The sequence below is a fragment of the Arvicola amphibius genome, chromosome 12 (genome assembly GCF_903992535.2).
Source record: "Arvicola amphibius chromosome 12, mArvAmp1.2, whole genome shotgun sequence".
In the NCBI taxonomy this organism is placed as follows: domain Eukaryota; kingdom Metazoa; phylum Chordata; class Mammalia; order Rodentia; family Cricetidae; genus Arvicola; species Arvicola amphibius.
Window position 1 is genome coordinate 137,546,757 of NC_052058.2, and position 21,255 is coordinate 137,568,011.

At 37.8% G+C, this 21,255-nt stretch overlaps 1 protein-coding gene across 5 annotated transcripts in view; it reads right to left on the reverse strand.

Annotated features, from left to right (window-relative positions):
• Tjp1 (tight junction protein 1) overlaps positions 1-21,255 on the reverse strand; it is a 74,218-nt gene that overhangs the window by 41,865 nt on the left and 11,098 nt on the right. For all 5 annotated transcript variants that reach the window (XM_038313536.1, XM_038313535.1, XM_038313534.1 and 2 more), the window contains exons 2-8: positions 17,176-17,232; positions 7,626-7,750; positions 6,735-6,837; positions 4,229-4,505; positions 1,190-1,293; positions 614-782; positions 169-316 (exon numbers count right to left, since the gene is read on the reverse strand). In XM_038313536.1, coding sequence (XP_038169464.1) covers positions 169-316; positions 614-782; positions 1,190-1,293; positions 4,229-4,505; positions 6,735-6,837; positions 7,626-7,750; positions 17,176-17,232 — 983 coding nt within the window. The remainder of the gene's footprint in view (positions 1-168; positions 317-613; positions 783-1,189; positions 1,294-4,228; positions 4,506-6,734; positions 6,838-7,625; positions 7,751-17,175; positions 17,233-21,255) is intronic.

The following is a 21,255-nucleotide window of genomic DNA, read 5'->3' on the forward strand; positions in this document are numbered from 1 at the left end:
TTGCCTACTTATTAAATGTACCACGCAGCACCTTGAATGTGTTCTATTTAGTGCTTAAACTGAGGAAAAGAAACAGACCTAATCTTAAATAATAAAAGAAAAATCTACCTTCTTATTTTCTGTATAAATAGCTCTAATGCATTGTGTTGTAAATAAGACTGTTAGTACCTGCCATTGCTGGGCTGCTGTGGAGACTGTCTGGAATGATCAGAGGGCTCTGAGCGCTGGTCAGGAGACCGTGACTGGCTGCGGCGGGGAGGCCTGTCGTGGGAGCGACCTGAATGGTCTGATGCTAGTGACTGAATTTCTGAAATATCTGTTAAAAGAAGGGTATTTTCCCATGAAATAATTATAATAAAGTATAAGGCATTCAAATGATATAAACCAGAATTATATTTCACAAAGTGATTTAAGCATTAATATCTCCAGTTATAAAACCAAAACCTAGTGAACAACACACAAAGCATTTGTGTGAAGTGACGAAGACAGACAAAGCACACACACACATGTACATGTAGGCTTTAGATTCCGGAAACTACCATTTCACTCAAACATACCAACCCTCTAGTACTTTAACCAGTCAATTGCGACCCTCCAGCAGAAGGGCACTCACCGTCTCTTTCAGAGGCATTAGCAGAATGGATGCTGTCAGAAAGATCAGGGACATTCAATAAGGTGGCCCGTTCATCTCGTTGAACCACCATTTTTAACTTGCCTTTAGACCTTTCTATCAATGTTTTTGCATCTGTCAAAGACATATTTTCTGTCACAGTACCATTTATCTACAACAGAAAAGAAAGGATAAGTTAAAAAGTAAACAACAAAGTACAAAAAGTCTAATCTACTACAGGGAGAAACACGCTCCTCAGATCACTGCAAGACCTAATACCACCTTTATACTTTCTAAATCACCAAGAGCATCCTAGAAGCAAACTAGAAAGCATTTCAACAGTATCTAGAACAATTACCAAAATGATCCTGGTGAATATATATATATATATATATATATATATATATATATATATTTTCAGGATTTAATTCTCTCACATTAACACAATCTCACAATAGGCATGGCAAATACTGATTACTCTCTCTGGCAAAACTGCTTCAAACACAAGCAGAGGTTACACAATAACTCTAAAATTTGTTTTTTTGTTTTAGTTCATTGTAATATATAATGTGACTATACCTTTAAGACAACATCCCCTTCTTGAATGTTACCATCTCTTGCTGCCAAACTATCTTGTGAAATTTCCTTTACGAATATATGGCTGGCCAATCGAAGACCATATTCTGGAAGAAAACATTTAAATATCTTTAGTTCAAAATCCTAAAACAATTAAGTACAGTTTAAATTGTAAGATTAAAATTACTGGCTTTATGACCTACGCTGCACCTAAGACCATTATCTTTAAATCATCAAAAGTCTGCAGTGTCATGAAAAGGCAAAGTAAAACATGGTTTAAACAGAACATTATGTGTCCCTCCCTATCTTACTGAAAAGAAGCCCTAAAAGATAGTAGCCATTTTTTTGTCTGACTGTGTGATGACATTGTCTTATAGTGTTTAAAGAACACAATTCTTTAGCATGACCTGCTTGAGACTTAAAAAACTTTGTACTCCAATAATACTTATGATGACTGTTATAAATCAAATACTAGCTTCGTTTTCCTTAGCTCTTAGGTGTGTGCAAACCAAGAGAAACTCAAGAACTTGAACGCATTCTACTAATTCGTGCGACAGTTCACCATTAGTCAAGCAGATGTGAATAGGAGTTAATACACACACAGTGCCTCCAAGGACCCAGGAAATGGTGATTTCAGCTGTGGGTGGCTATGTGGTCAGAGTTAAGGAAATTACAAAAAATGTATTGTAAAACAAGCACCCAAGCCAGGTGTGGTAGAGTACACATGTGACACCCACACTCAGTGGTTGAGACAGGACAGAACTGTGTGGACCACATTTTAAGATTCTATCTCAGAGAGACAAATAAAACAAAAGCTTTAAATACCAGTCCTGTGTTAGTAAGAAATGCTCTTGGTCAGTAAAAGGAGAGAGGAGGACTCTAAGATTCACTGCATTTTAAAAGAAACAAAAACCCAAACTAAAAAGTCAAGATGAAAAACAAAAAGTAATCTGCAATAAATTATGAAGCCTGTCGTGCAAAAGTCTAAATGTTCTATCACAGTTACAGTTTATCCAAAGAGTATATATACAGAAGCAGGGCTAGTACCCAGGTTAAAAAAGGGGGGTGGGGGGGTGGGTAGTGACTGAAGATCCAGGCAGGCAATGTTAAGTGCTTTGAAAACAGTCATTTCATCAGAGAAACACACAGGACTAAGGAAACATTCTAATTCACAATTAAAAGGTTACTAATGGCTAGACATGGCACACACCTTTAATCCCAGGACGTGAAGACAGAGGCAGGCAGAACTATGTGAGTTCAAGGCCAATCTGGTTTCAAAATGAATTCCAGGCCAGCCATAGCTACACAATGAAACCCTGTCTCAAAACAAAACAAAACAAAGAAAAAAGACTACAAATGATCATTATATAGATGGAGACATAATAGTCCTTGTGTATCAATTTACTCCTTTATTCTAGGTATTTCTTTGGGTACATAGTAACTATGTGCAGGCACTATAAATTAAAGCAACAGATCAGATAGTCCCTGCACCTTGGCAACTTAGGCAGCAGAGCAAAAGACATTACCATGGTAATTTAACAGTACAACAAAGTATTCAAAAAGAATGCGACTAAATATGCATATCTATCAGGGTCAGAGAAGGCCTCTCTGAGAAAGAAAATATCAAAGTTAAAACTTCCCCCTAAGAAACACTAAATCTAACCCTCAAGTGTGTTGTGGGCAGAAGGCTAGAGTGTTCAAAACAAATACACCAACCAACGTACGAAGGAAAGAACATGCAGGTGTGACAGAGTTCTAAACTAGGACAACTGACACCGATACAAATACAAGGAGAAGCAAGTCAGATGGCACCTTCACCAAAGAGTCTACAGAGGTCCCTGGAACAGGCCCAGAGACCAGCCACAGAACTGGCAAAGCATATTGGGAGAGATAGCAGCCGCCTGGAAAAGAAAATCAGCAGTGGAGAAAGGCAGAGTGGGACAGGAAGGGGTATTATGAAGTCAGGACATGTTCATTATACACAGAAGAAATGTTAAGGGTAAGTACTACATATCATCTGTGCCTAGCTGACTGAGAAACTGGATTGACAGGAATACAGTCCAAGGAATACTTCGTTAGAAACATGAAGAAAAAAGTTTAAGAATAAAATCTGATTCCCTTGAGATGTGGCTGATTCTGAGGAATCCCTCCGGACAGCTGGGAGCACACAGGTGCACTGATGTGAACTAGAGAAGGAAATGGTGACATTAGCGGTGCACTGAGGTAGTGGAGACAATGAGAGTCCTACAAAAGAAACTACAGTAAGTGGAAGAAAGATTCTTGGACAGAAAGCTAGAGCATTAAAGGACAGGGTGATAAAAACGAAACCTCGGGAAGATGGGTCTCACAGAAGTCCAAAGACGACACTACTCTACAAACTAGACTAGCTGGGGAGCAGGCACTAGATCAGAGAGAGCCGGAGTGCAAGTGCAGCCTCACTTGTTGGCTAGGCCGCTGCGGGGTGGGAAGAATAACCACAACAAGATGTGTCATAATACTTTATAATACTCTTCAACAACTCTGAAACCAAAGTGATCAACCATATATAACTAAAAGCAAGAGTGATCAAAGAGCCATTTAAAAAGCTTGTAATTTGATGAAGTGATACACAGTAGTTGGACTTCAGTTTAAAAATGTTAATCCTTCCATTCACAAATAACTCATCTTTGCCCTCTAAACAAGTCCTTAAATTTCTTCCCATAATCATACTACTATTGATTTAAACACAGAATTTCAGTTCAGTGATAGTGTGACATTTCTTGTGAGCATAATTTGATTTTGGCTGTTCCTGTCACAATAAAACCAAAATTCAACTAGTATACACTTTATTTCAACTACAATTTGCTGCCAACAAAATGATTTAAGAAAATGTGCCAAAATGCCCCAATGTCTGTCTGCCTTACCAGGATTTGACTCCTAACAAGAGAACAATGACAAAGAGAAATGGAATAAAACAAGGATAGGAAAACATGGTCATCGTATTTTTCATTCAAACCAGCTTTAAACTGTCTTGTGAAAACAGTAAGAGTCAATGGAGAATACCTTCATTTTTCCGAGATTTCACCAATGTGACCTTGGTTGGTTTGGCAGGCTGACTGGAGGCCACCGACCGCCTGTCTGAGCGAGGGGACAGGCTCCTCTCTCTACTCGCACTTCTATCTCTTGCCCAGTTCTTCTCGCTCCTTCTGTTGACTAAAGTGCCACGGCTACTTCTGGGATCATGTACTTCCTCGTCGTAACTATCATCCTCATTATCAGATACTGGTTCAGGATCTGGACGACTTACAGGGATCTGAACTTTCTTCTTCCTCCGAATGGTCTACAAATAAGAAGAGATTATAAACTCCAGGATACTCATTTACTCTCCATTCATAAGAGAAAGAAACATACATTTCTCTTGACCTACATTAACTAATTTAAATACAAAGGAGATAATATAGTAATCACACCAATCCATTTCCACAATGGCTGCTCTCTATTCTTTTAATAGATAAGGCTAAGCAACAGATTAGGAATAATAAATTTATGAAATCCTTCCAGAATTTGTAAACATTTTCTAGGTGATAAGAATCACAAGCTTACAGGGAATTGTGGAATGAAGGATTAGAACTATACTCTAAGCATATCACATACCTTATGGACACTTTGTAGCCCAAAACCACAACAAACTCACCTAACTTAATCACCATTTGATAGTGCATCCTTATCAAAGTCTACAGTTGTCCTGCCAGACTGCTGAAGGATACATTTGTCAAAAACTAATAACAACTTACTCCGCAGGAACTCATGAGCTTGGCATACTTTCCCAATACAAACTGTCTTCTGTGTCTGACCTGAGTGCACGTTCATTATGGCATTCCTTCTCAGTGTTCCCTGACCGCTCATTTCTTTGTTTCTAAGTTCAAGATCTATGTGCATCTTCTGAATATGCACTTCTTAATCCTTGAAGCCACTTGGTTCCCTGACACTGGTACACTGTCTGTCCCCAGGGACCTGCAAGAGCTTCTTGGGGAACACAGTCTTCTTTTGGCACCCGTGGGTTATTTCTGACTGCTCAGTCCTCTTCTGCTTCCTCCTCACCAATCCTCTCACAGCTTCACTGCAGCCACATTTAAATGACTTTCTACTGCTTTCTGCCCCTCGTCTGCCATGATAAACACCAAATGTATTTTGACATAATAAAAATTTTTTTTATTGATTAGGCCATCTATAAACTCATTCTACTAGCAGAAGTCTCGGTGGTGCTCAACAATCTTTTCATCTGCATCGTGTTCCCTCTACATGCAATTGCCTAACACAGGTTTCTTTCAATCACTCATGAAGGCCTCAGTTCCTCAGCCTGCTCTAGGGAGTCTGTGTTCCTTTACTGCCCTCTTCTAAAAGCCCTTCAATGTGTCTTGCTTATTATCTGATGCTTCTTTCTTGTGCTCTCAGAGATTAAGTGGATCATTCTGTCTATGAGAAAAACCTTGCTATTTGGGCTTGTTCTTATCAACACGTACTTCCAAGAGGTTTCCTCATCAGTTACCATCCTATGTGACTTACAGCTTTCATCTCTCCCAATTTACCTCAGATCTGCCTGAGAAGTGCCTAATAATCTTGTCTTGCTATTCCCTTCCGAATTATGTTCTATTTCTTTTGTGGCTAAATTTCTTCTAAGGCTGAGTTGACACTAAACACTGCTACTTCGTACTTCCCAGATTAACCAGAATGTGTCTGTTTGAAGTTGGAGGACAAGTAGCAAAACAAGCTAGCATGTGGGAAAGACAAGCAATGTGCTACTAAGAAAGAAAGAAAGGAGAGTTCCTTAACAACCCCCGCCCCCCACGCTGGTTTCATCCCTACTTCAATCTCCAGCGAGTTGTACTAGAAGTCATATCCTGTACTGCATAAACTGAGCATACTAGTGCATCCTGCAATCGCAAACTTTGGCTTTAAGACAGTAATTTGAACTGCACCTTGAACAATTTTTCATAGATAAACCTGGCTTTTTCTCTCCTCAACAAGTCACACTTAAATGAGGTGGTAATGATGTAGGTTCAGAAGAAGAAGGTAAAGCTTTCCCAGCAAAGCTCATATCCAGAAGGAGGGCTACACACACTTTCTCAATACTTGCCAAGATCCAGACTAAGTACATAAAAGAGATAATAGCATTAAGCCACAGAAGACTGCAGCCTCCTCTCCCTTTATAAATGAAAAGAAAATTTCCATCTGAACTTAAATACATAGTACAGAAGATACAGAAGACGTAGGAGCACTCATACCCGTCAACAACTAACTTTGGAACTACCTTATTTCTTAAGGGACAGGAAGTAGCTGGGTGTGCAACACCTTAATTCCATCACTTGGGAGGCAAAGGCAGAAAGATCTCTGTGCATCTGAAACCAGCCTGGTCTCCATAGAGTGCCAAAACAGCCAGAACTACACAGAGAGACCCTGTTTGAAAAAGAAAAGTGGGGGGTGGGAGTAGGGGAGATTCAAATACCAAACAAGTATCACAAGTAGTTGATAGTTCTACTAATTAATATTCAACAAAATAGATACTCACAATTTTTGCATTTTTCCCACTTTTCCTTAGCTGCTGAACAGCAAAAGCATGTTCAACATTGTCCATTGAAACTCCATTAACCATCGCAACTCGGTCATTTTCCCTAAAGGGGAGTGGGGAGAACACCAGAAAAACACGTTAAAGAAAAGCATGTGAGACCTTACTAAAATGTTCTTTGAATGACAGGTTAATTAATGTGCTTGTCTTTAAAGCAATGATAAAAAACAGCATCAAAATTTACTGGCAGGCCTTTCACAAGAGCATTTAGTAAATAAGTAACCACAGGACATCAGTTTTTTTCTTCTGATGTAGCAGCGCAGTGTTTCCCCAAAAGCCTGAATAGCAGGCACTACAACAAATAAAAAGATAACTGTAGCTGAGTTAGAGCATTAGATGAAACTAAGTCACCCAGCTAGCAGACACCATCATTAAATATTAAGTCTTTCTCCTTTTAAATGTCTTTGACTCCTGATTATAGTTTCAATTTTTCCTTCCTACCCTTGTTATTACCTGTATTGTATTTATCTCCTTAACAAACAGAAAGGGAAGACTTCATGTGAGAGGTGACCACCAAAACTAGTTACCAGTTTGCTTTCACTCTCTTTTCTGTTATGGTTACTCTCTATTTAAAGTAAGTAATACTTAGCTGTCCATTTACACCACTAATAAAGATTTCTTAAGGATAAGTGTGCATTCACTTAAGGAAAAATATTAAGTAAGTACAGCACAAGTTGGATGTAAAAAATTCTAAATCATTAACAAAACAGATCTATGACTGGGGGTACAGGACCAATGCAGAGGGGAAGAAGAGGAGAAGGAGGGAGGGGAGTAGGGAGGTAGGGGAGGGAGATCTGAATTAATGAAGTAAAGAACAAAACCCCACACACTTACTGTAGCTGTCCTTCAGCTGGCCCTCCCTTTAGCACATCTGAAATCACTATGGAGGTTTCCCCACTCTGAAAATGAGGATTATCTCTTCCACCAGATATTGCAATTCCAAATCCAAACCCAGGAGCCTAAAATAGTAATTGCAGTAAAATAGCTCTATTAAGGGCAACAAAATTGCTCATTATAGCATATATAACTAAATTATAATCTTATGGCATCTATGATTTATAGTCACTTGCATGATTATACATTACAATCATCAGTCCATTCTACGAGAATTCATGTTCCAATAAATTATATACCAGCTATAACAGTATTAAAAATGTCAATTGCATAAATATTCCATAAGCACTAAAGTAATTTTAAAATTCTGAAAAGTAAGACCCTGAGTGATTTTTGATTATTGATAGGATCCTGAAGGGACAGGCAGTGCTCAGTGTGATCATCATGAACACTGACACCTGGTTCAGAAATGACAGACTTAACCCATACATTCACCATCTGTCATTTCACACAGTTGCCTTAAAAATCAAGTATTAGGTATTTCAACTTCCTTCAATTGTTCTAAAAATTCCAGAAGGAAATCTCTTCACAAATAACACACTAATGTCCCACATACACTGCATATAATAGAAAAGGCACTCCAGTTTTTATCAGCCATTTTTATTTATATTTTAACTAAATAAATTATAAGATACAAACTTTTGAAAGAACTAAAATTTCTATGACAGCAACTCAATGGCTCAATACAGAAAAAAAATCCAAATATTCTTAAGTGTCAGGAATGCACCTCAGCCTTGCTTCTGAACAAACAACATGTGCCTTTGAACTGTGGGTGTCACTGTGCCCAGGCAATGACAACACCTATAAAAGTATTTTTACTCTACATAAACTTTCTGCTCTTACCGACCCTATCTCAACATGGAAGACACACACTTTCCCATTGTTTGTCAGCACCTGGGAATCACATCTGTATGCCCTTGGACTGTGCTATATTAGATATTTGATGTTAAAACTTGTTGTTTGAACCAGATATAGCTGTACATGTATGTGAGCCCAGCAATTGGGAGGTGGAGGCTGGTGAGTCAGAAGTTCAAGGTCACCTTGTTAAATTCAAAGCAACCTAAGAAATAGAGGCCTTTTCTTTAAAGAACAAAACCAAGAAATCACTGAGTTGATTACTTGAATTTCATAAGAAACTGCCCAGTGAGTTCTGGTTAGGAATTAGTACAGAAATCCAAATGGACAGAAGTTAGAGACGACTCCTAGTATTGGCATCTGCCACATTTATGCATATACACACAAATAGAAAGTTATTTAAATGATAAAAATAACTCTATAACTATTAATGAATCTGCAATTGCAATGGGTTTCCCAAAATATCAATTTGGCTTCCATGGCATATGTCTTTATGGAATTATATTTATGTGGGGACAAGGCTGTCTTTATAATAATTATAACAACTGTCCTTATCAAGTTCCATATTGCGTATTTGTGTTTTTACTTCTGGCCATTATAAATAAGGTTGCTGTGAATATTCACATGTTACTTATTGAGTGGATGTCTTATTTCATTTCTTTTAGGTCAAATCCTAAAAGTGCAATAGTTGGGTCATGTGATAGCTATATGATTAACTTCTGAGGCATTCCTAAATTGTATTCTATAATGGCAGCTTCATTTTACATTAATATCAACAATGTATGAAAGTGTCAATCTTTTCCATTCTTGTTGAACTTTCTACTGTCTATTCTTATAGCCACACTAACAGTCACAACGGGTCTTTGCTGACTACTGATGCTGAGCATCTCTTCATGTGCTTACTTGCTTACTTTTACATATCTCTGAAAAATGTCAGACCTTTTGCTCATTTCCCATCTGAGTTATGTCTTTGTATTACTGAGTTGGAAGAGTGCAGGGAACAGACTTCAAATAAAGTCCTTACTAATACATCATTTGTTCTCTTGTTCTGTTATCATGTCTTGATGGTGTCCTTCAAACACCAACATTTCCAATTTTGACTAGGCCCAATTTGAATTGTTTTCTCTTGTTTTGGGCTTCTGACAACATACACAATAAAGTATTTCCTAATCTAAGGTCAGCATTTATTCTTATATTTTCTCCTGAGGGTCTATGATTCTAGTGACACTTGGGCCTGATTCATCTTAAGTTAATTTTGCACACGGAGGGCAAGTTCCTCACTTGGCCGTGAGTCGGCCGCTCTCCTGGGAGCCTAACCGAGCCCACGGCCCCGCGCTGCACTGGCACTCTCACCCCAAGTTCTTCTCTTATCCGATTGTTTCCTTATAGAAAAGACTTAGCAGCTTGCCTACAGATTCCCTCCTAATTTCCTTGCTTAAGTAATTTCTCCCTCTAAAATGTTACCATAATACTTGAACATGAAAATAGAAATGCCTAACTCATTTTGAGCATTCACTTTATTTCTCAAAGTATTATTAAAATACATGTAATTTCTAAGGAAGTAAGTCTGAAAATAAAGTGGGGTGTTATGCTAGAAGAAGTACATCACAGAATCCAACCCCCCACATGTAGTTAAGGTACAGCACCTTAAACTATAGACGGCATCTAAAACTATGATGGTCTTTCTGTGACTCCAAGTCTTTAAATGTGCTCGGTCTTGCCCGGAATACGCTCCAACTGTAAAGTGTGCGCACATTTTCTAACAGCACAAGGACAGGAAATGATTTTAAAATACGAATTACATGTTTAAATGGTACTGAGAATACTGAGTTAAATAGAATGTCATAAAAATTTTCAGCCATTTTTAATATAAAAATTAAATTCTTTTAACCCATATGTGAATTGTACTACAGAGTAATTGGACAGCGCTGCTGATCTCTTAGGAGAGGCTTTGTGAACCATTACTGATCTCACATGCACAATACATTTTTTTGTGTGTAACTAAGGAGATACAAAACTGAGCAGAATTTCAAACCTTGAAGAGTATAATGCACCATGATGGGGCGGGCTGCTGAGGAGAATACTGAGCTGTCACTGAGGACCACTGAGCGCAGAGACCAGCTATTTCATTCCTGTCCTATATCTAGGGAACTCTACATCACACCCTACCACAGAGATGTTTGTGCCCCTTGTCTATTGCTGTTTTTCACTACAGCAAAAAACTGGAATCAACCTAGCTGTTCATCAAGAGATGAATGGATAATGAAAATTTGGTATATTTTTCTATAAAATTGAATACTACTCTTCAACTCTAAAGAAAAATGAAGTTAACAAAAACTGGAGGAAAAAAGTCAACAGACTTAGGATGTATAATGTTAAGTGAGGTCACAATCTCAAAGAAACCAAAACCCGCATGCTTCCTCTTGCACAGAATCTATGTAAACAAATGTACATATGAGAGTAGTTAACATGAAGGAATAGTTTTCTTAGAAGAAGCTGGTGTTTCTTTGATGAGTTTTTTAATCTCTTTTTGATATGTGTATGTACATCCGTGTAAGTGTGAGTGTAGGTACCTGTGGAGTCCAGAAGAGGGTGTCAGATCCCCTAGAGCTGGAGTCTAGAGTCACAGGCAATTGTAAGCCAATTAAATATGACTGAACTTGAGTCTCCTAGCTCTTACCCACTGAGCCATCTCTCCAGGCCCTCTGAAAGGTTCTGAAAAGACAGCTCTTCCAAAGTAAGTTCAGCTTTGCCAAAGATGAACTAAGTTGACTTCTCTAATGCTGCAGAACAGTGTTTTCAGATACTCATATCCTCTGATGGTCTAAAGTGCTCCAGAATAAAATGTAGTGTCTAGAGCAGGCCTGCAAGTTTTCTGTAAAAATCCAGATACTAATTAATACATGGAGCTTTGCAGCCTATAAATCCTTGTTATGGCTATCCACAACTCTGTATACTGCAAAAGCAGTCACAGTAGGTAAATGAAGGTGGCTATGTTCCAATAAAGCCATATTTATAAAGGCAGACAATTGGAAGGGCTGAACAAACAGTTCACTTAGTACCGTGCTGACGTAAAAGCCTGTAGGCCTGAGTTTGACAGCGCCAAGTAAAAAAGCTGGGTGAGCTGGCATGTGTAGCCCTGTCTCAAATAGACACAGAAATGACACTGCGGTTGGATCTGCCCTCCATATGAAACACATGCTCCTGTGTACACACACACAATAAAAGCACTCAGTTACTACCTGGACAAATCTAATCTTTGGATCACAGCTTGCTGACACTGTCCTAGAGCAGTAGCTTTCTAGGTTTATTGCAGAGAAAGAAGATCAGCTAGGCTGTCCCTTCTGACCAAAGATTCTGAGTCCTTTTGCTTAAGGTAGGCCTAACTGATTCCACAAAGGCTGTATGAGTTTGCACCCCCAGCAACAGTGAAGTTTCCTTTCTCGCCACATCCTCTCTAAGACTTGTTTTTAGATTTACTGATGACAGTCGTTGTGATTAGCATGAGGGGTATTTCAAAGGGTTTTAATTTGTATTTCCCTGATGGCTAGAGATATTGAACACCTTTAAAATAGTCACTGCCGCCGGGCGGTGGTGGCGCACGCCTTTAATCCCAGCACTCAGGAGGCAGAGGCAGGCGGATCTCTGAGTTCGAGGCCAGCCTGGTCTACAAGAGCTAGTTCCAGGACAGGCTCTAGAAACTACAGGGAAACCCTGCCTCAAAAAAACAAAAAACAAAAAACAAAAAAAGTCACTGCCATCTGTGTTTCTTTTTTTTAAACTATCTAACCAACTCATTTGCCCACTTGTCGATTGGCAATGGCATTTCCTTATTATTTAATTTCTGCAGCTGCTAGTAAATTCTGCATATCTGCAGCGTAGCTGGTAAGGGTTTTCTTCGATTCTTTGGGCTGTCTGCTCACTCTGCTGGCTGTTCCCTTTCTGCACAGAAGCTTTAGTTGTATGCAGTCCCATCTGTTGACACTTGGGGTTAGACCTGTGCTGTTCTTCTTCCTTATTCCAACATCTTGAAATGAATCACCTGTGTTTTCTTCTGAAACTTTGTGTTTGGGGTTTTAATTTTTTTATCTATTTTGAATTAGTTTTTGTACAGGAAGATACAAATCTAATTTCATTCTTCTGTGGGTAGAATCCAAGTTTTACCAATACCATTTGTTGAATAAGCTATCTTTTTATTGCCTCCTTTGTCAAAAATTAAGTGGCCACATTTTTGCTGTTTTACTTCTGGGTCCTGTTTTATTCCACTAATCTTTCTGTCTGTTTTTATGCCAGTATCAGGCTCTTTGTCATTGCAGCTGTATAGTATAATTTGAAGTCATGTACTGTAATACTCCCAGCATCATTCTCACTTCTTGGGATTGCTTTAGCTATCTGTGATATTTGTGGTTACATATGAACTAAGCCTGTGACATGGGAATTTTGACAAATATTACAATATTCTATAAATTAATTTGGGTACTATTTAGTAATTTTACTATTATTTTCATAATATTAATTATAAGAACAGACTATTTCTCCATCAACTAGAATCTTCTGTGATTTCCTTTTTAATACTATGAAATTTTCCTTTTAGACATCTTCCATTTCCTTGGTTAGATATATTCCTAAATACTTAAGTGGGGGTTGTGGATATTTGAGTGGAACAGTTTTCTAACTTCTTTCTCAGAGACTGGACTGTTAATATAAAGGAAAGCTGATGCGTATGGGTTTTTTGTTTGTTTGTTTGTTTTGTTTCTTTTTTTGATCTTTTCAAGACAGGGTTTCTCTGTGTAACCATCCTAGTTCTCCGGGAACTCACTTTATAGACCAGGCTGGCTTTGAACTCACAGAGATCCGCCTGCCACCATTGTCCAGTCAGGCTGCTCGTTTCTTAAATATTGATTTTATATCCTGAAACTTTACTGTGTTTAAATTCGGAAGTTTTCTACTTGATTAAATAGGGCATTTTCAGTAAAGAATTAAGTGAGATTTAGAAAATTAACTTAGAAAATTGAAATTACTAAAATTTATAGATTTTGAGTTAAAATGTAAAAATGTTAGAGATAGCAATTAACTTGACATTTTCTGATTTGCAGACCCATAGTTTGGTTTTTAATTATATAATTTATAATCAAATAAACATTTCAATGAATAGCTAGCTATCTTAAACTTTTATTAATCACATTAAAAAATTTTTAAACTTCCCATATCCTATAAAATCTAGCTTCCTACAAAACCAGTAATTGAATTTGTACAACTAATCATTTTGTGTATATTTTTCCATATTTAGGCACTTTCATTTTAACTGAAATATTTAAGTTTTTTAGAGAGTCTCATACATGAGTACTGCTTTTATATCATTTCTATTCTTCTCTCTTCCCCCTGTGACTCTCCCATCCCTCTCAAGCTCATGACCTGGATTGTATAAAAAAGCAAGTTGAGCAAGCCAGTAAGAGCACTGACTTCTCCATGGCCTCTGTTTCAGTCCCTGGCTCTGGGCTCCTGCCTTGAGCGCTAGCCCTGACTTCCCTCAGTGATGAACTGTGGTCAGGACATGTAAGGAAAGTAAATAAACTCTTTCCTTTCCAAGCTGATTTTGGTCATGGCATTTATCACAGAACTAGAAAGCTAAGTACAATGACACTCAATCAAAAAAAAAAAAAAAAATCTGGGTGACAAGCACATCAGGCCATGTGATCACAGTTTCCTGCTATATGGGCCCTAGGCTCCATTCCCAGGATCACTGGGGGACTTAGGGAGGAATGGAGAATGAAGCATTAGTTATCCATCACTGTGGCAAAATATCTGACAAGAATCAGCTTGAGAGAAGGAGGAGTGGATTATTTTAGTTCATGGTAGAATACAGTCTAGCATGGTAGGGACGGCATGGTGGTGGGAGCGTAAGGTAGCTGGTCAGTCTGTTCAGTCTGAAAGTGGGGAGACCAAGTCCCAGGACCCCAGGAATGATACTACCCATATTCAGTGTGGGTCTTCCCTCCTCAGTGAAACCTGTTTAGAAACATCTTCTCAGACATGCCTGTTTGTCTCCTAGATGACTTCAAATCCACTCAACTGATCGTTACAAGGTGCTTAGCATTAATCTACAGAGAAATACAAACTAAAAAAGCTACAATGATAAGAGCTCTATCAACTAGATAGCTATTAGAATGGCTAAACACAGTGGTTAAAACTGACAATATCAAGAGTTGATGAGATGACTGAGTGACTCTCATCCAATGCTGGTGAGACAGAATTATTCAGTCTGGTAACTTCCTATAAAATAAACAGCTAGCATAAAACAACTGCCATTCCATTTCTAACTATTTACCCAAGAAAATAGTTATGTCCATACAAAAGTCTGCATCCTAAAGCAGATATATTCATAATAACAAAAACTGCAAACACCCTAAACATACCATCAATTGTAGATGAGTAAACTATCAAATAATGAGGTGGAATTTAGTAATAAGCAGGAATAAGATACCAAACACAAGCAAGATTTTAGAGAAGTCTCAAATGAATTAATCTAAGCATACAAAGTCAGTTTCAAAAGACTACTTGTTCCATGAATCCATTTATATGACATCCCAGAAAAGGTCAAATTTTAAGACAATCAGTGGCTCAAGGCCAAGAGTAAAGGGACAGAGTTGATTATAAAGGGGACTTAAGGAGAGTTTTTAAGATAATAGAGTCACTCTGCATTTTTACTGTGATACTGGTTATGTGACTATGTCAAAACTCAGAAATGTATACTAGGTGAGCATATTTACTGTTATATAAATTATACCAACAAAAATGATAAAGGTATTAGGAAAAATAAATGTAATACTTAGAATGCTACCAAGCCATTATATCCCCACCAAATGAAACACAAGAGGTATAAAATTATTTTATGTATCATACATCTGATTTAAACATGCAACCTATTAAGCACAATTCAAACAACAGAAAGCTCTATTTCAGCTTTATGAATTAAAGATACATATTACTAAAATGATTTCTTCATTTAGTGAGACTTCATTTGAAAACTAACTGATGCCTTATCACTAAGCACAGATTCCCATACTCCTGAGACGGTCAGTGACAGTAGTGAGCAGGAACATGATTTCCCCACCCCAACTTGTCAACTTCTCAGGAGTAAGGGTAAGGCAGATGACACAAATGTAAACATTCTCTAAGCAGGAAAGTCATCAGTAACTCTGCTCAAAGACAAAAGGAGTGAATTTTGGAAGACATATTTGAACAAAGCATAAATTGGTGCCATTAGCCTTATCTTATTTTTATTCCATTTTTCCTTTTGGAGATAAGGTGTGCAGCCCTGTCCATCCTAGAATCTGCTGTCTAGACCAGGCTGGCCTTGAACTTAGAGATCCACCTGCCTCTGCCTTCCTAGTGCTGAGATTAAAACACGTGGCACCATGCCCAGCTAATTTTTAAGTTTGCTTAGTTTTTGTTTTGTTTTGTTTTTTTGAGTGTGTGTGTGTGTCTGTCTTCTGTTTCTCTGTCTGTCTGTCTGTCTGTCTGTCTGTCTGTGTATACCTGCAGAGACCAGAGGAGAATATTGGATCCTTTGGAGATAGAGTTACAGACACGGGTGTGAGAAACCCAACATTGGTTTCAGGAACTAAACTTGAGTCCTTTTGAAAAGCAGGCACTATTTCCTACTGAGCCATGTCTCCAGTTCCCAGCCTCAACTTAAACATGCAAACACCAAGGTTTTACAAGACAGGTTGGGTCACTCCCCATTTCTAAAGCAGAAGAAAAGTACAAGTAAAATTAAAACGCAGCCCGGCTGATTTCAAAGCTCTTATTTCTACTGTGTTTACCAGTAAGTTTTTCTGGGCCATCTGCAAATGTTTAGGTTGTACATACTTCAAATGAATACTTACCTTTCAAAACTGTTCCCCCCACACACATGCATCATGCATACACACACACACACACACACACACACCTTTTAAGATGGCTTTGAACTTCTGATCTGCCTGTGTCTATCTGCGAGTGCCGATTTCAGATGGGGATAGAACACAGGGCTTCATGGGTGCTAAAACTAAGCACACTATCAACTGAGCTATATACTAAACCATCTTTCAAGATTTTATTTGAAGAATAACTTGCTTTAAAACTAAACCCCAAGTCTACAAACATGTATATACAGCCAGTTTATAATTTAACACAAGCCGGGAGGTAGTGGTGCACTCCTTTAATCCCAGCACTTGGGAGGCAGAGGCAGGTGCATCTCTGTGAGTTTGAGGCCAGACTGGTCTTCAAGAGCTAGTTCCAGGATAGGCTCCAAAGCCACAGAGAAACCCTGTCTCAAAAAAAAACCAAAAAAAAAAAACCAAAAAAAAACATATAATCTTTTATCTTTTCATTCAAAATTCTAAACAACAAATCACTTAAAATTGGAGTTAAAAATAGCAAATATACAATAACCAAAGGATATGTGAAAAAGTAATCATGCTCACTTCTGACCTAAATGAAGAATTTATTACAAATCTAATTTTAAACAAAAGAATATAGAAAAAATTTCCCCTTTCTTTTGGCTTCCTGACATCTGGCTTTCCTCTATTGTTTTCAAAGCTGCCAGTATCCTGAATTATAAGGCAGATTATTCGCTGCAGCAGAAACTCACCCTGTGAAGCGTCACTGTGTGCTGTTCCCATATAGCTGTTTCCTCCATTGCTGTGCTCTGATAAAGGAAAAGAAAACAAAGCATTTACTTTTTCAAAAAAGAAAAAAGTTTTTAATAAAGTAAAGAAAAGCATTCTGAAAACAACTTAGCACAATAAAATACCAAAACTCAAACTGTTAACATTAAAAATATTCTGGAAAACACTTAATAACTATAAAAGGGTTGTTTGTTTTTGTTTTAAGAGATAGAAAAGCAGACTCAGGAACTTCCTTTGTTTAAACTTAATTTGGACAGATGCCGCTCTACATTTAATGCAGGCAGGAAGCAAGTTTGAGCTAGCTAAATCAGCAACTTTATGCTTAACATCAGACAGGTTAGACTAAACAACAGTTTTAAAATATCTAAGTGGACATTTAAGAGCATTCTTTGTGTTGGATAAAGCAAAAGAAAGCAAAATCCCTCTGAACCTGGTATTTATAAACACATGTTCCAGGAAAACAGATTAAGAACATCTGATACATTGTTTTACAGCCACAAGCAATACTGCTCCATCCAGTTTCAGTTATATACCAGACTCACTTCCTCTAAGTTCATTTACAACCATACAGAAGGTTTTCATGTTACACATATCACAAACACGCATCTACAAAACAGTCCCTCACCCCCGAGAACCATAGGATCAATCCAAGTTTCAGTAGATCGTGGGCAGACCACAGAGTAGCTGAGTTTTGTCTCCCATGGAGCAGAAAATAAGTGATCTAAAAAAATGCACATTAAAAATTGAAAAGCAAATTTCTTTTGAATTGGGCTAATTGCTTTTGGTGGTTTAAAGTAAAACAGTCTCTCTTAGCACTACTTTTTAATAAACTGAAATGACTAATATGCATTTATTTCTAAAATAGATTTTTCAGAATTATCAAAGTAAGGTGAAAGGGGACAGTGCTATGCACGGCCTTCTCAGAACATCCCTCATCAGGTATTGCAATAAATGCATCTTTCACAAGTGAGAGTTGTTTCTGTTACATGGTATCAGTAGCATCACAAGACTATGTGCATCAAGGTGCCAGGGGACCATTTCTCTTCTCCCACAGCAATTTTAATTGAAGATTAATGCCACCTTAGAAAATGAACCCCTATAAAGAAAGCCTGCTTCCCTAAATTCAAAGCAACTAGATTGACTTTCCTCCCAAGTGAATAAGGGAGGAAAGAGAAAGGAGCTCTCTGTTCATCCCCATAGATAAGAACTGCCAAACTTACCAGCTTTTGTTTCAATCTTCCAGCCATGAGCAGCAAAACTTTCTTTTAATGATACTCCCCTGGACACAAAGCTGTTTTGTTTTAAACAAAAACTGACCAGATTTTTTAAACACACACACACACACACCACCACCAACAACAACAACAACAAAAACCCTCCCAAACTCTCCCCTATCGATGCGAATCACTGACAGTGATAAGTGGATCATTAAACATCAACAGTTCCACTAAAACACACATAATAAATCGTCTGCAGTAGCTGCCAGTCTGTCAATCTCAGCTGACATTAACAATGAGAACTGCTTGCAAAGCTCTAAACTGTGTTTTTCTGGATCCACTTTGTTAACTACTAGTAGCAGGGCTTCCATGACTTTTTAATCCCTTCCCTATCAGTCCAAACTGTAAGTGATCTGATAACTATCTTAGGAAAAGTGTGTGGTTCTCCACAGGGCTGTGATGATCACTTAGTTTACATTGTTAGGCAAAGCAAAGGAAAGCAGGTTACAAAATAGCTTGGGTATTGTCGGATCTAATTTTGTTTAAGTCTAAGGAGGGAGAAGGCTGAAAAGATATGAAAAAGGTTCACAATGAACAGCTTGGAATAAAGGCTGTGGATATATTTCTCACTAGGTGTTTTGTCTTTTTGTTCTTTTCTCACTCATAGTAAACTGGCAACATACTCAAAACTACATTCACATTTCAATGCTACTTGAGGTTTCCAACAGTTGCTTCTATAGTTGGACCTTTTGTTTTAAGGATTTCATTTGTTAAATTATGAAAATGATTATTGCTCTGTGTGTGTGTCTGTCTGTCTGTCTGCCCTTCTGGATAGGCAGCTTCTGCCTCTCTCCTCTCTCCCTTCCTTTTCTCTCCTTCCGTTCCCCCCTCCATAACCCACTAAATAAACTCTATACCACCATCCCCCCAAAAAGAAAAGGATTTTAACAACTGATAACTGGATCCTTTAGAATAGGTAGAAACACTTCTGGAAAAACAGCTAAAATACAACAGCTTCTGATAAGAAACATAAGCCAAGCTGAGAGGTTTCCTTTCACTCTAAGTCCTTTTGTGCAGTTTTATAATGATCATCTATTACTTGTGCAAATAAACTTATGTACAAACTTAATTTTCATGCTATAAACTTATTAATCTTTTTAAAATGAATCATCTTAAAATCTACATAAGGGCCTCTGTTAATCCACACCAGTCTTATTCTAAAAGTGTTTAAGCTTGTAAAGAACAGGACATTAATCCACTAAGAATGACGATTCTTCTTCTAGTATTCTCTATTAACTATTCACGATACACAGAAAATGAGCTAGGCTAAAAATAAGAGCAGTACCCAAATCTGTTATAAATTTGAAATGAGATCCTAGTTTTCCTCACCTATAAGATCAGGGAATTATACTGAATTATATCAAGGAAAAAGGTCTTTTCAGTTCCAAAAGTCTATTAAAGTATACTAAAGAATAGGTTACAAATTCAATAATTAGCATCAAAAGTGACTGCAATTCATGGCTCCTGCATTAGTTTTGAATACACTTCTAAGTCGGTATCAACTGACTAGAATCATAATTTCTAAAGAAAAAAAAAGCTGTATTTCAGAATCTGCCAAGAGTTTGTTTGGCTTCTTTGTTCTAAGCTCCAGCTGGCAAATACACTACTCAGATCACCAAATCTGAAGGGCTTCCTGCCAACTCTAGATCCTAATTCTAGGCAGTTTCATCATCCTTTAGGCCAATTACAAATGGGAGTAAGACAGGAGAGCTGAGCTGACAAGAAAGCTCATTTTCCTATTACTGAGTGTACTTATCTAGCTGCAAAAGAGGGAGAGGGTTAAACAGAGAAACAGCAAATCTCCAGACACATCATATGCATTATGATGTAATGTTTAGAACCTTAATATCAATAGGAAAACACTAATAAATTTTAGATAATTAAACAGTGCAAGCAGAGTTCATTCTGAAGACTGTAAGTGGAAAGCAGATTTAAGGCAGAAAGATCAGTCAGAGGAGAATTAACATTAGGAAGTGTCACAGAGGGGTGGAAGGAGCAGCTCTGAAAGGGCAGGTAACCATTACAAATGCAGCCTCAGGCTTAATTTGAGGTACCCAGGGGACCATCAGAGCAGAAACACAGGAATTAACCAGGTATACATATTTGAAGTCAAGACTGAAATCTAGAGTAGACAGGATCTAAGAGCGATCTATAAGACTGTTGTCCTGAAACCAATATCTAGTTTACAAAGGATTAAGATGACCCTATGGACCATAACCATTTTAGGGGAAGGAAGGAAGGATCAAGAGAACTTGAGAAGTTGCCAGTGAAAATAAATGAAAACCAATGGAGCTAATATAAAACATTATTTACTGTCCAGAGAACACACCAAAATACAAGAACTGAAGATCTCTCAATCTGAGATCAATATACTTCATTATCTAACATCACAAAAGAAAAAATTTTCTTGAGTTTTAGAAATGTTAGATCCTATTTAATATTATTCATATTAAATATTTGTCTAGAAGATCAGTGTTAAAGCTTCCTAAACAGTCTCTGCTCCCAATCCTCCTACTTTTTTGGAAACAACTCTTTGACCTGAACTGGAGCTCTAAAGTTTGTTTCTGCTTTGTTTTGTGTTTTACTTTTGTTGTTAGCTTTGTGCTCTACCTAAAGTAGAAATAAGAAAAGTTCCTGGGGTGAGATTGAGTCAGGAACTAAGAAGTATAGGGACAGATTCCGGCCCTCTGAGAATTCTCAAGTAAGTGTCGTGCTCTGACCACCGCTCTACAGCTGCAGTCCAAAGATAGGAAATAGAATATGTGT